The sequence below is a fragment of the Amyelois transitella genome, chromosome 5 (assembly GCF_032362555.1).
Source record: "Amyelois transitella isolate CPQ chromosome 5, ilAmyTran1.1, whole genome shotgun sequence".
Taxonomy (NCBI): Eukaryota; Metazoa; Arthropoda; class Insecta; order Lepidoptera; family Pyralidae; genus Amyelois; species Amyelois transitella.
Genome location: NC_083508.1, coordinates 5155764 through 5171512, shown reverse-complemented (window position 1 = coordinate 5171512; position 15749 = coordinate 5155764). Strand labels below are relative to the sequence as shown.

The following is a 15749-nucleotide window of genomic DNA, read 5'->3' as shown; positions in this document are numbered from 1 at the left end:
AGTGAAATTGTCTGTGATATCCAAGTTGTTTGAGTAGATGTTTTGTTGCAAAGCTACTTCTTTGATTGAACCCAGCCGTTCAACTACAAGACTATATCCCAATTATTTAACCCGATAACTTTTTGCAACTTAACGACTCTTCAGATGAGTTAAATGTATAAACGTAATACGTACGTACAAATACATACAAAATTTTCTTGTGTAGGTTGGCGTTCTAAGTGCTCACGCGGTGCTCTGCGGCGGCCTGGCCTGGTGGTGCGGCCGAGCTGGTGGAGTGGCCCCCGAGCGGCGGCTGCCCCGTGCTTGCTGGCTTGCTCTAGCTGGTGGAGGCATCGCTCTGGCCGCCACGCTTCCAGCTTGGGGCCCCGGCGCCGCGGCCGAGGGCGCTGCGCACGTAGTCTGGGCGGTCTTCGCTGCATACGCCCTGTTGCCAGTCGGCGCCCCGGTAGCGGCCACTTTTGGCATCATCCTCCCTACGGTTCACACTGTAGCGGCGGCCCTCATCGCTCATCGCTTCCCGTACCACGTGTGGCAGCAGGTCAGTAACCGAAAAATAAAATTAGCACTATATTTATAATACGGCCGAAACATTATTGGTATAGATTCTTAAGGACACTTGCGGCCAACCTTATTCATAACTGTCCGTTTGTTGCCTTATGTTATTTAATAATAAAAATAACTGAGAATATGTTCATTTGCACGCATGTGTGAATTACGTAATTCAGCGATGTCAAATATTTATTCGTCATCTGTAAATTGATTATGCTAATATTTCATGTTGAGTTAATCTTTGACCTGTGAAACAATGAAGGAAGACTTGTTTTATTAGACTTACTCAGTATTATTTTTGACGCAGACGTTAGTTAACAAACATGACCTTGACACTGGACGTCAACAATCTGACATTGTAAAAAGTTTATTGTTATTACCCTTCTTCGTAAGTAGGTAGAATAGGTACGGTTACTATGTCGTAAACTATGGAGCTCAGGTTATTATGACGCTATTTCCGTGTGGCGTGTGAAGGCATTGCATATTGTGGGATCGTAAGAAAGGTCATGGGAGGCAACCTTGCCCTCTTGGCGCCCAACGTGAAACAACAGCAGGATAAAACCACGTTCCCTGTAGTATCCGTCCGTGTATGTTGACATGACGTAAAATGACATAAATATAGGGATATCTGTTTTAATAAATCTCTTCGCATTAAATACGAATAATTATGTTGTTTGTTATGCGCCACGCTAGATTAGTATCTATTTAATTCAATTATTAATATTGTAAACACGGTCCCTCTTCCGCCTATTTTTATAATAGTATATAATATTTTAATAATATACTTTCATTTTAAAATCTAAGCTGAGATATAACCTAAAGGTATAAGTTAAGATACGTGTTCCAATCGTAAATATTTATTCGTAGACGGGTAGTCTTGGTTCACTGATAAATTTATGAAAGCACTACTTCATCAAACGTAACCTACCGCTTAACCTTTGTTTAGTTGGACTCTGCTTTAAATCGATCCTCTCGTTTATTTTCGGAGCATATTCGATCGAGTTGAGCTTTGCACGGAATATCGATTACGTTTAGTCGGTTGAACGATTCTGATAAATATGCCTCTTCAGTGGCGGTAATTAGTTGCTGCCTTTATCAATGCCGGCCCTGTTCTAGCGTGGTTGGATTGATTATTCCCTCTATTTTTCGCAAAAAGAAACCACGAAGCGAAGTAAAAGATAAATGTACATTATTTGTCGTTGATTACAACAATTCTAAATTCGTAATATTCAAAAAGTAAAAACATTTGGTAGGTGTTAATATGTTGCTCACTGCTGAGATCTCTTAACTGAAAACACCCTTACCTCCCTACATAGGTGTGCTAACCACTTTTACAACCATATATAAATTGATGAGGTAATAGAACCAGATGATTGGAATGAGAAGTTAAAAAAATGTGGTTAGCGTAGTCTCCTGCAGAGACATCACACAAAATAGGCTTGATTGCGGTTAAACCTAGACCCAGATCAATGGTGAGAAAAATTATATTCTTTAATGGACTTAACGATAACCATCTGTGTAAATAATTTATGTTAATTAGGTCTTACTTTGGATAAAAGTCTGTTTCCATATGTATCATATTATCAGGTTCAGCTTTAGAAGCAAATCGCTTTTTCTAAAAAAATATCCGAAAAGTAAAAATCTGAACAATTGTGTACGAGTAGTAATGAAATTAGGCGGGTTTTCAGACAAAAAAGCTTGGTGTACTTTAGACTCACTTGGATAAATTGATGCATAAATAACCAAAAATTTACTTTGAATCAGAATAAATCACGTTATATTCCGAAATGTTTATTTTTGCCGCAAGTTGGTCTATAATTTGAATTAATGAATCTTTTTACAGAAATACGTATTTCTGTTTGTTCAAGTTACTTTCCGCCGCCTTGGCTGTCAGGCTTAGTCGCATTCTATCGCGATTTCCATAATGTGTGAAATTTATTCAGACTTACTTATGCTTCAATGGTCGACAAAGGTCGACTGTCTCTTTTAGTAACCCTATTGACAGTGATAATGATAATTTTCTGTTTCATAATTTTTTCTGCGTATTATGTATTATTTGATGCGTTAGTGGTGACACCGTAGCCCCCTTACTTTTTTGATCAGAATTAAAAATTCACCCCTAGTAGAATCAGTGTGAACTTGGTACGCCTGCTGAAATATTATTCTTGGAATTTCTATTGTAAATTATAAATATATATCCAGTTTATAGAGTGACCGCTAGATTTACATTATAAAAAGGAAAATCGGTACGATATTTAAATGAAAGATATTTCTTGTATTTGCATATTAACGCTATTTCAATAAACCTGTTTCCAGTACTAGCTCACCAGTATATAATAATTGACGTGTAATGGCACAGTAATAGCTGCATCCTTCTTCGACATCAAATTTTTTTACTTTGTAACGTTCTACAACCGGGTTCATTAACCGTCATTCATCATCTTGCTGGAGCTAGACCAGTTCACATCCTCACCTTCGGAGAGGAGCCTTTGGTGGGCCTATGACTTAGATCTTGCATTGAGTAAGTCAGATTTTAACACGAAGCGATTTCCATTTGACCTCTGAATCCTTTGCAGGTAAACATAACTTACTTTGTGTAACCCTATGTTTTTTTCTCTCACCGTAAGGTTAGCAATCAAACAAATGCATATAACACAAAAAGTAGTCATTTAATGTACGGTCAGGGGCCGATATATCTGGTTCTTAGGGTGTTGGTTTATATTGAGAGCTGATCACAATTCTCTGCCCCTTATCAGTAAATAGCCGCAGTGGGATTAAAACCAGTGTATCATGCTTTTTCATTCGGGGACCTTAACCGTTCGCCCACCGGACCCTCATTAACCAAAATTATCAGTAGCAAATTAACTAACTAGTTTCGCATGTTTGTTTTGAAGTATTGAGGTAGGACTTTTAGTTTCATAATTATCCTTCACCTGTCCTGTTATCATGGAGTACATCAGAAAGTAGTGCTAGGCGCGTACACTGACAGATCAGATAGGGTTAATACGTTTGGTTAGTTAGCATGTTAATATGCCTTTATTGTGCCATAAAACTTACTCGTGCAAATTGACAGATATGTTTAAAGTGAAATTTAATAAGATTTACTTTATATTAAGTTACGACAGTTTAATTAAAATATAATTAGCTATTGGTTATTTTTTTTTCTAGACTTTTGTCTCTGATATGAGCATTGTTTTGTGTCGTGAGGTATATATGTCTAGTCTATCCAATATTTGTACGTTATGCTGCCAGTCAACTATGTTTCCTCTCAAGTCTTTGTGAGTTATGAAATGATGTGTTTGAATGATTTGCTACAACGATAAGGCGGAGTAATTGTAATTCATCTTGCAAGAGTGCATCCAAATTGTTCGTATTGATGATGACAAATGCTTATATAACTTTTATTAATATATTGTCACTCAACAGAATACAACGTATTACACATTATTTATATTTAAAAAAAAACAATTTAACATTATCAGATCTGGGTGTGAATGTGTTTATAAAAAAACCAACTGAGAAAGAGTTCCGAAAATGATATTCAGAACTTTTAAGATTTTTTATTTATCTGCACGGAAATCTGGTTCATTAATTGAGTTGGATTGGATGTATATTGCAGAATTTGCATAATTTTTGGAACGTAGTCGTTCCAAAAATTATGCACCAATATCTAATGATAATAAAAAAAACCTCTCACATGGTTTATTAATATTCTCGGTAAACAGAATACGGTTGACACCGTCTGTTGACAATTTGACGACGACGAGTCCAAAATGCGGGGGCGAGAAAGATTCTATTAAATTTATTTACATATCTTTAACGCACACTCAGCCAGTTACATCTCGCCTACCGCAGGCGCATAGATTTTAAATAATTAACTTACACCGTTAGGCCACATAGAATAGTACACCACTTTCCTAACATGTTTTTTTTTTATTTTTTTTCAATAAATTAAAGTCTTGATATCGGAAATATGAAAGTGCCCCACTGCTTTACACTTCAAAGTTATAAATTCAGTATTAAAGCGAGTTAATTTGCGTCATCGGCGAGCTAAGTTGTTATTGTTATTTTAACAGTAAAAGTGAGTTAAGTTGTAACTTGTTTACTGACTTGAACAGATATTTTACGGAATCATTTGCTGACAAGTTACAAAATTTTTTATCCATGTTTATGCCCGAGATTATTAATTTTGATCATACGTTATTTAACACTAGCCTACTACTTCTAGGAAAGAAGCTTACGTGATCATATTATGCATGTATATAATTTAATAAATGATAAACTTTCAAAGGGTTTACAAAAGGTTTCTTCAGCTTTACAATTCAGTGTTTTAATAAGTCAATGACGCGCACGAAGACAATAAAAATAGACTTTAACTATATGAACAGACACATCAATAATTTTCACAGATGGTGGGCAACGTAGTGGTGTTCATATGTGTGAACGTGGTGGGAGCGCTGATGCATTCGCTGATGGAGACGGCGCAGCGGCGGGCCTTCCTCGACACCAGGAACTGCATCGCCGCGAGACTCGACATGGAGGACGAGAATGAGAAACTGGTGAGATGTTGATTTTTTACGGAGTTGAAAGAGCCAGTGTCTGACCCGAGGCCCAGAAGTTAATGGTAGATGGTGTAATTGGGAACACGGCAAGATGAGAGAGATAGAGAAAGAGCCAATAGTCTCAAAAGGATTTGAAGGCTTCGTTAGGCTTAACATGAGTAGCCAGTTTTTTGGGAGGCCTTCCCTCTAAAATAATACCACGTGGACTGGTAATATTTTTTTGCAATGGCAGATCGCAGGTATAATAATTTTGAATTGCTTGCGTAGTCAAAAGGCCGTCTTGGTTCAAATTCCGGGAGAACTGCATTAGGTCGAAGTTTGAATTTAATATTCGCAGACTTCTTTAATTACCTGATTTCTTAAAACAAATTCGTGTCATAAAGCAGCCAAAGGTTCCGTTTGTTTTACAATGGCATGGCGGGACACAGACCAAGTCTGAAGCCGCCAAGTGAGACGGTTTAGATCAGGAACTTGCATCATAGTTACAGTATTGGTTGACTATCAATAAAGACATTATTCTTCAAATTTGCTATTTTGATTAAAATGACATTTTAAAAGGCGGTGATCAAATGAAGTATCAAATAATAAAAAGACAACACAAACATGTAATACCAACAGTGGCCGTCAAACCTTAATTATTTGACAAAAACATGCGCTTAATGACTTAAACGGTCATGTCTCCGAACATTGTACAGATCGCGAGCGTGTTTCCAAATCAGTCGTAAATTCCTATCCTTAAAGGGAAACACTGCATTGTTTCAAACAATTCTTGTACGCTTTGAGGTATAATTTATTCCACCAAAACGCCATTTAAAAATTATTTACTTTATTTGAGAAAGGTTATTGAGAAATATCAGATGTAAAAATTACTAATTTTACCAAATACAACTATTAATTTGCTAAATTACATGATGAAGTAGTTTATAATTTTTGATTTCATGGTGGATTTATTGTTTCAAATAATCTGATATCATTTCTTTTTGTTCTCTAAGTGGATAAATTATAAATTTTATGGTCATATTATAACTGGTATAATTTGGCAGAATTGCGATCGAGTGTCGACGCAATTAATCGTAATGAAAGTTCATTGTAATTTTAATAGTTTTATTATTGAACCAAATAAGTTTAAACAATCATCGGTGAATTACTGCCTGTTTTTAGGAGTACTTAGCATTGAATTAGTTGTTCTTGAGTGGAAGTGTTCCTTGCTATTGTTGTTTATAATATCTGTAACTCAACAACAACATCAATAGGTGATTTCAATGTAAATTTATTTAGTAACTTGTAGCCCGCTCCTAATTTGCATTCGTCTTGTAAACAGGAGAGATTGCTGTTGTCAGTGCTGCCTCAACACGTGGCTATGGAGATGAAGAACGACATCATATCGCCGGTGGAGGGCCAGTTCCATAAGATCTATATACAAAAACACGAGCAAGTCAGGTTAGTTTAGTTTACATAAATGGTTTAATGTCTTCATTACTAGACCCTGTAATAATTTAATACAAAAAAGGAGTTCAAGATGAACGTAACTTGATCAAATTAGGTTCTGGTGAATGTTCAGCTCAAAAGTACCTACCTAAATGAGGATGAAGAAAAAGTATGCTGGGATCGTGGCAAGTGAAACAATCTAGTAACTGTCTACCCCTCAGACGTGATGGATGTATTTACCATGTATTGGTAAAGTATTTCTATTAGAAGATTAGGGGAAAAATTGACTTGATTCCAAAATGAGTTTTGCCCCCTGTGGTATTGGCACGTAAAGACACTGGCAAGTTTAGAGTTAGGCGTGGTTCTAAGAGAAATCCGTTATGAAATAACTTAGGCAACTCAATTTGTGTAAGCTCATAAGTATGGAAACAAAGTTGTCTAGGGCTTACCGTCGGTAGGCATTGAAATTTCGATTTAAGATATTATTAGATGGTATAAGATATTGTTGCTGCAATTTATGGTTCGATATCTTATTTTTTGAGTCTTATCTTTTTAAATAATATTAATTGATTTCACAATAACATGGGAGCTGCATTTATTTTTGGTCATTAAGCAAAATTCAATGACTAAGTTAAGGTTCCTAAAACCAATTTAAAGTTCATTTACGACCTCTGGTGCTGATTAATGTTACAGCCGTATCTAGAGGGGAGCGATTCTGCTTGGCTTGAATCCAAATTGAAATCCACTCTATATAATATTTATTTTAAATTTATATTAAGAGTAGGTATGTATGGTGCCTACGAAATTTTTTTTTTGGGATTTTGATTTTAAATATCTATGTATGTTACTTCTTTTTGTATTATAATAGCTGATATAAAAAATAGGCATTAATTTTTGAAGGGGCGTGGATTGTCATTCATAAAGCTAGTGTGTTGTTGCGAATGAAGCAAGCGAATTTTTATTTTTTATGTGAAAGAAGTTTGTTATTGATTATTGGAACTATTAGCATTTGTCAGTGTGGAAAAACTGAAAAAAAAAAAAATTAATTATTAATATATAATATTTATGAATAAAATTAGTTCAGGTCATCGTCGTGAGAAGTTACTTTCACAGTATGTTATGTGTAATTAGAAATAAAACACTGTCGTATGTTGTCTTATATTCAGATCAGATGCCTAGATAAATTGGTACTCAAATATATGACATGCAAATTTACTAAATGGAAGCACGGCCCGACTAGGCGCATAAATCATAATTGTGAGTCGACTGGCTTGTCGTTATTAACGTCCATTAATTGTACAGAGTAAAAAATATGACGGCGATAACATCTATCCGGCTTACAATTAAAACGTTAAGATACGCGTCTAGATGGTAGATTATTTAATTCGGTTGCACAACTTGTTTGTTTTATGTCATAGTTATTTTAAACGTCATGTTTTTAACCGCCCTTCAAAAAGGCGGTTCTTAGTTTAACCTGTATGTATATATGTTTGTCTGCGATTATCTCCCATTTCGCTAAACCGATTTTGATGCGGTTTTCAGGAAAGCGCTTGTTGTTACACTTACAAGAAAAATAGGAGGATATCTATTGGAGGCGGTTCCCTTTTTATTTACAAAAGATAGTAGGTATATGCTATTTACTATTGAATACAGAGCTCATTTTAACCTATCCGAACCAAGTTACACTCGTGAGAAATAATTTTATTCATCCTAAAACATTACTATGACGACAAAGTTTCTATCTCTAATGTAAATTAAGTACACAACCGTACACGTACTTCCGTCCGCGTTATCAAAACATGCTATGATTTCAACAATTTTAAGCGAATGTGATGAAAATAAACATTGTTTTAATACTTATTTATAGTTATGAACAATCAATCAGCGTTGCTGTGTCGTGTCGTGACGACTGTTTTGGCGGTCGCGAGCTGGCAACTATTCCACAAAACGTAAATCAATCTGAAATTATAAATATTCGAGTGAACTTTAGAAAAAACTTCACACATTCAGTTTTATTTCACATTCAATAGTATATAAGTAGATAAGTATTAAATAGAGTGGTTTGGTTTACTGGTTCTGTAGTACTTAATAATATAATGATTAAAACAAAACTGTGCTTAAATAAGGTATGGAAAACAAAGCCCCAGTAACCCAATTCTGCCCATCGAGAATGAAAACAAAGTAGCTAATCCCTGGTGTAGCGCTCCGACCAGTCATTAAAATTCGGTACCCAGCGGCCTACCTGCGGGGATTTGACACATAATTGAGGCCGCGATCTTTATTTATTTGCCCGAGTCCCGATGATTTGGGATTAGAACCTAAAGGAGAAAAAACATGACCATTTAGCTGTTGTTTGTCTACCTATTGTCGCAAATCGGCCAGATTTGGGCATGTTTTCATCGTAATAGGCCGTTAATTTGTTTTATTCATTTACTTTAGAATGAAGATACATTTTTTTGTGGTCTACTCAGTTTTTTTATATTAGCTAGATAATTATTTTCCATGAGTTAACTAAACTGGCGATAAAAAAGAGCGTATTAGAATTTGTCGCTTGTATACCATGCATTGAACTAGAAAGCAAGAAAGAAAGCCGGCTCCTGCTCTCCTAGTGTAACGTAAGTCGAGAAATAACCAAACTAACCACTTACATCCAGGCCCATAATAACCATAACATAACATATTGTTAACAAACATTAGCCGCCGCGGCAAGTGGTTCACTCATTAAGATTGCGTCGTTATCGTCACTAATTACTATTCACTAAGCTTATGCGTCCATGAACCTGGCCAAGTTCAAACTTCTATGTATATCTAATTAGAAAGCTTTTGTACAGACATTTTCAAGATATTTATAACATGACTACTTTTGTGTCGATAGATACTGATCTGAATTTATTTATAGGGCAATTAATTTAGCCAGTAAAGTAATAAGACAAATTACATAGTTTTCAATATATGGGTTTGATGTATTAATAGCCTTCAATCACGGAAAAGCCTACGACGTTAATATTGTAGTAATCCATGTTTGAAACGGTTATTGCGTCTAATCGGTCGTAGTTACTATAGATAACAAACGGTTGAAGTGATAGTGAACGGAACAAAATTTGCTCGTTATTTATAAATATTTTTTTTATTGTTATACACAGACACGTCTTAGAAACCTTTAACTTGAAACTGCAATCACAGCAATTCCCATATAGTAAAGTATTCTCCGCCCTTGACACGATATTAAAGTACACATTTTATAACAAGCGTATTAAGTTGCATTTTTCATTCGTATATACATGCATACAAATAATTCACGAGGGAAATTCAGCCGGCATGTTGGTGTTGGCTGCTGGTGTTAACAGTTATATTTGACACAGACACGTATACAGGTATTAACATATACAGTTAAGAATTTCTTTAATTTACCTTCACTACTCGTAAAAGGATTAAAAATGCTAGCCAGGAGGTAAAATAAATAATAGTAGTTTAAATTTTATACACATACAGAATAAATGTTACAGACTAAACAAATATGTAACTGAATTGCTTCTATCGTATACGTTCTGAGTATTTTCTACTGGCGACAGACAAATCTGGCCAGATTTGGCTCCGCGTCTATAAAGATATCAAATATTCCATCACAGGAATTGTTAGGCGTGGTTTCTGAGTGAACTAGAAAATGTACAAGATTTTTCCGATGTGTATGTCTTGTAGAGCTTTCGCATCCATACAAGTACTTATAGGAGAACCTGTTGACGACGGTTTTTTTTGCACGTGTATAAAATACACTTCGCTACAATTAAAAATTTAAAACTTCTAAAGCTCTTATAAAATTCCACGTTGTTCATATTATATTTTTCTAGTTTATTTTGTTTATGTTTTGTTCCCTGATCAGGCAGCCAGTTAAAATTAACCACACTTTAGCGAACAACAGCACTGATAACATTATTCGTTTGCTCGGAAAGAATCACGTGACGCCACAGATAATTCAAATAATCATCGCTATACCCGTTATGTACGGTTAGACCAGCATACATGCCATTACTAGTTCAAGAGAAACATCTCTAGCCAGGAAATCTTCATTATAATATTGCTATAAAGAATGTCTGAACTAGACCAGGCCAATATTCGGTACATTATCTCTTGGCAAAATCGCACTTGTCAGGTGCAATTTTAAATATATATATCTTATCGTCACGGTGATGACCTGTGATCAAATTGGTATCATCTGAAAATGTTGTGCTGCCAACTTGGGCCTATATCATTTAATTAGTTTTTGTCTCACTGTACCACGCTCAATCCTAGCCGCTCGGCGTGTCCTTAAAGCCTAGACTCCTGAGACCAAAGAAATTAATAAAGTATATACAAAAAGACGACACGGTTTTGTGTTTCAAATATTAATACAAATTTTGTTAGTTTCACCTAATATGGTGTCAAATTTTTGTGTCTAACTTTTCTTGATTGTCAATTATTATTAATTATTTATTTAATATTTGTTTCTGCAGGTACACAAGAGGTACCAAATCTACATATACAGTTTACTTAACTCAGATGCTAACTAGAGGTACACCCGTGGTCCTGACGTCAGGATGGCGGGTGAACCTATTTTATTTAAAAATCTTTACATAGAAGGAGATTTTTAAATAAAATAGATTTTTAGGATAGGTACACTGAGGTACACATCAGGTACGTTTTTAATCCAAAACAGATATTTAAATCCGTGAGGTACACCCGCGATTCTGACACACATAATAAATCCCGTGGTAGTTCGACCTGTATGTAACTCGCTCGTGTTACCCTAGTGACGTTACGTTCAGTTATATATGTACGTTTTGAGACGTTACAAATGAATAATCGTTATTGTTGTTTGTTACAAATGAATAATATCGGAAGTGAGTGAAATCAAACGTACCTATTTTTACTTTTTTTTCTTAAAACATTCGGAATGAGTTCTTCTAGGTAAACAATATACATGATATGTTCAATTAAATGTAATAAGTATTCATAAAGCTTACAAATAAATGTAAGAAAGATTTCTTAGTCAAAATGTTGTCGCGTCTTATTTGTTTTAATGTTAGTGGAGGGACCACTAGAACTAGAATAGTCCTCCCGAAACACATTCGAGGCATGATCTTAAATATTACTTAAAATACTCAATATTCGTTTTGATTAAGTAAATAATAATATATTTTGGTAAAAAGATCAAACGTTTCAGCTCAACGAACTGATATAATACGATTGCTTCTTTGTTAACAAAAATATTTACCAGAATCGTGCCATTGATTTCAAACAACTTAAAATAATATTTTTATTTTTTTGTAAGTATTACCCATGCCATTATTTTATTGTTTAGTATAAAAACTGTTTTAACGACTCATTACCACTTTTGATGAAATTTCTTGAGTATAAGGCCGAGGAGGAAATGTTAGATAAACTAAGGGGTGCCTCATCAATTACGAAACCTTATGAAACCAAACTTACAATCCTGGTAGGATCGCCATATAGAAAAGGAGGCGACTGAATTTATAAGGGACTCAGTCAATTTATTCTCTGCAACAATAATAGGAAAATTTATCTTTTAACTACTTTACTTCTTGCATTTAATATTTTTACTTAATCTACGCTTTATAAATAAAGCCATAAATCAAAGTTAATGAATAATTCGTATTTTTGTGTGAAAAAATGTAAACAAACTTAGCGCTGATTTCATTAAGATGTATAAGTTCCCACGGTTTTACTATTGAACGACATTAATGGGTCATACCTAGTACATAGTTAATATATTTTTCTTTGAAGTCGATATGTCAAAGTGTGCCATTAATTTATGATTTGTAGAAATGCGATTATATACTCGTACCTAAAGGCAAATATTTCTCTTCAAAATGGTTACATCTTTAAAAAAGGGTTATTGGTAAGAATATCTTCAAATCCTAAAATAAGATTAGGCATATTTATTTTAAACAATCAAATGACTTTTTAATAATGAAATGTCGGATACATAACATGAATTTGTCGTTAACCTTAAAACTACCTGTGAATCCTATTGGGAGTCAGTGCTTAAAAGATTTTATGAACTTTTAATAAGGACTTTTTGACTCTTTGCTCTCGTTCCAAGAAATTTTTTTATTGTACAAATCCGAGTTTATTCTTTTTATTACATTAATGTTGAACCTGTGTAGAAATTCATTTGACGGTACAGTACCATTGTCATTGGACCCTTTAATTATTGTATTGTTTTTCTTGTTGCGGGATTGTATTCATCACTAAAAACAAAGACTTGGTGTTGGTTCATCACAACACGTCAGCCACAGCGCGTGAATCATTGCATGCATTTAGCAACGTTGCCTGCTCGCATTTGTTCTGTATTTATTTCAACCAGCAAATTAGACTTCTACTTTGCAATAGCTTCGGCGCCAAGTGATACTCTGATTTATTATTTATTTAGTAAATAATTAAGTGTTTGCTAAAGTTTTTAAATTTAACTCGGTTGTAGTCGTATCTATGTAATATAATCAATTTTTTGGTATTTTGTTATTTTTTAGACGTGTGAAGGATTGTATCCATAGGTATGACTAAATGTGGTCTTAATATGAACATCATTAGTGAAATAAATATATGATTACCACCATCTAAATTGGGTTCCTACCTAGCGAGTTATATTTCCATCTTTTTATATATTTTAATCTGCTAAACAGTCTTATTTCAACTATAAATATATCAAGTGATAATATGTGGAGTGTCAGACAGTAGCTGTATTTTTCGCTCATCACCTCATTCTTAAGATTTTATTGGACGTTTTACTACTTGAACCTCTCTTAATCTTTTTTCGTTTTATGAATTATAATAAGGAACACTTTCAAGATGTTAGGCATAAAAAAATGAGAGCTAGTCATTGTGTTTACTTATGAAAGTACTTTTACTTATAAACTTGGGAATAATCTCTTCACGTTTCTCATAACAATGTATTGTGGAACAATTTATTTTCTTCAGTTTTTGTGAGATCGTCGCCTCTTCGAAACTTCATATTAAGGAAGTCATTTCCCGAGCTCCTTCCTGCATATTGTAATATCACACGTAGTTAGACTCAACGTTATAACATTTCTATTTATAATCATATTATCTATATTATTCTGTTAAAAGGACACACGGTAATTGACATTCAAAAATTTATATACTTAGAACGTCTGATGTAAACGTAATAGACTAATGTTTTTAGTCTACGATAAATGATCTATGAATACTTTTAGCTATCAAGGAAGTTGAATACAGCCAAACAAAGATCAAATAACATAACTTTACCATTATGAAAACGTAGCAAAATGTACAGAAAATGACAATGACTTAATGGTGCTCTTCAAATGTTGTTTTATATATTTGGAATAGGGAAATCTACCGTAGCTCTCCTACAGTAGTTCCCTGCCACCCACGCTTATTACGATTGTAAGTCTACTTGTCATTTTACTGGCGAACTTCCAAATATCCGAATATTATGTTAAATGTGATTTACCATTTCGAATGAACCCAATTACTCTTGGAGATATTTTATATTTCCAAATTATTTACTTAATGTTTATATTAAGATTTATTTTAGACGTTAATTCGGGTAGATTTATCAAAGATTTTTATGCGTGTTAATAAGTTTAATCTCTGCCTACCCCTCTGGGAAAGAGCCGTCATTTATGTATGTATGTAAATAAATGTTGCCTAAAAGATTAAATATTATTAATATCGTCATTTGCCGTCATATTACGTAGAAATCTATAAAAACAAAAAAAATAACCATTTAACCTCTATTATCGTGGTACAAACCAAATTGCCTTTATGTTATGTTTACAAATAAACGCGCCTCTCTGCATAACAGTATTATAAGTAGTCGGGCGGGTAGGGCCACCAGTATCAGTTTACCAAGAAGCCCTCTATGGCCATTAGGCGTGTCGTGTCCAATCGATATGTATTACTCGTCTTTGTCACATTATGCCGAGTGCTATATCCATCATAACACAAGGTCCGGGACACTGCGTCGATAAATAAAATTGCTTCGTGGTTTATGGTTGATTGATAGATACAGTATAATTGTTTAGTCAAAATATACTTGCTTATTTCTACTCTGCACCAAAACCCTGAATAACAACTTATTGCATACACAAATAATTACCTCTTAAACGGTATACAGAGCTAACAATCAAAAGACGGAAAGTCCATGCACTTTCAGCGTTTTAAAAATCTTAGTAAACCTTAAAACAAATTGTTACTTCCAGTTTTAAACTCGTGAACGGATAACATTCTACTCTACAGCTTTTACATGATCGTTTATTTTGCTGTAAAATGTTTTACATCAGTTGTTCATAGCCCTGCTAAACAGTTGGTGATAAAGAACAATCAAATTACTTGGCACCGATCATCCATTAAACAAAAACGTTTTTCGAATATCTACATAATGAAAAATATTCGCGAGATAAACTTCGAATGGAAAATATTGATTGAAATGCAGCGTGGCGATTCTGTTAACATTTAATTTCCATCTGATCTGTAGGTGGGGTGGCGCAATTTAATACTTTGTTTAACTAACTTCTGCTCCCGGCTACGGCCGGCTGACTTTTAACGAAGCACTGCCTTTCACAAAAATTCAATCTTATTCGAGTAGACCTAAATATTTTTTATTTAATGCAATTGATAGCTGGTTTTATTAACTTTAGAAACTCCCATCAACTTCACGAAATAGCCGTGAGCTATAAAATCTAGAAATACAGATTTTGTACGGAATCCCATTGTATAAACTTGGAGTTTATTATCGGTACATTCCGCTACCTTTGTCGTAAAATGTTAGTCTGGCATTCTTAACATACCCTAAGAATTTTAAATGCTCTAGTATTGTAAATAAAAATTAAATATATTTTTTTCCAAAATGTTAGTTTCAATAATTGGGTTCAATTTTCATCTTGCACTTTCATTTTATATGCCACATCGTCATTATTTGACCTTACATAATTTTTTTTAAGGTTCAACCAAAAATTAAAAATTCTATTCAATTCAATATCTTGAAATTAAAGGTAAGGAATGCAACACTGAGTATTTCAAGGAATCACTTTAGTAACTCCTCATTAGCTCAGTTTAGCTTTCTAACCACGTCCTTACAAGCGTGGCCACTAAAGGCGTGACATCATGGCGGCAGGAAGTCTATTACCGCGTTTGATCCTTTTAGGCTAAACGGATATACAGCTGATA

General features: G+C 34.3%; 1 protein-coding gene across 3 annotated transcripts in view; it reads left to right on the top strand.

Moving 5' to 3' along the window:
• The window catches only part of LOC106139091 (Ca(2+)/calmodulin-responsive adenylate cyclase), a 63276-nt gene that overhangs the window by 18058 nt on the left and 29469 nt on the right, over positions 1–15749 (top strand). For all 3 annotated transcript variants that reach the window (XM_060954841.1, XM_060954840.1, XM_060954839.1), the window contains exons 4-6: positions 206–538; positions 4959–5108; positions 6433–6551. In XM_060954841.1, the coding sequence (XP_060810824.1) occupies positions 206–538; positions 4959–5108; positions 6433–6551 (602 nt within the window). The remainder of the gene's footprint in view (positions 1–205; positions 539–4958; positions 5109–6432; positions 6552–15749) is intronic.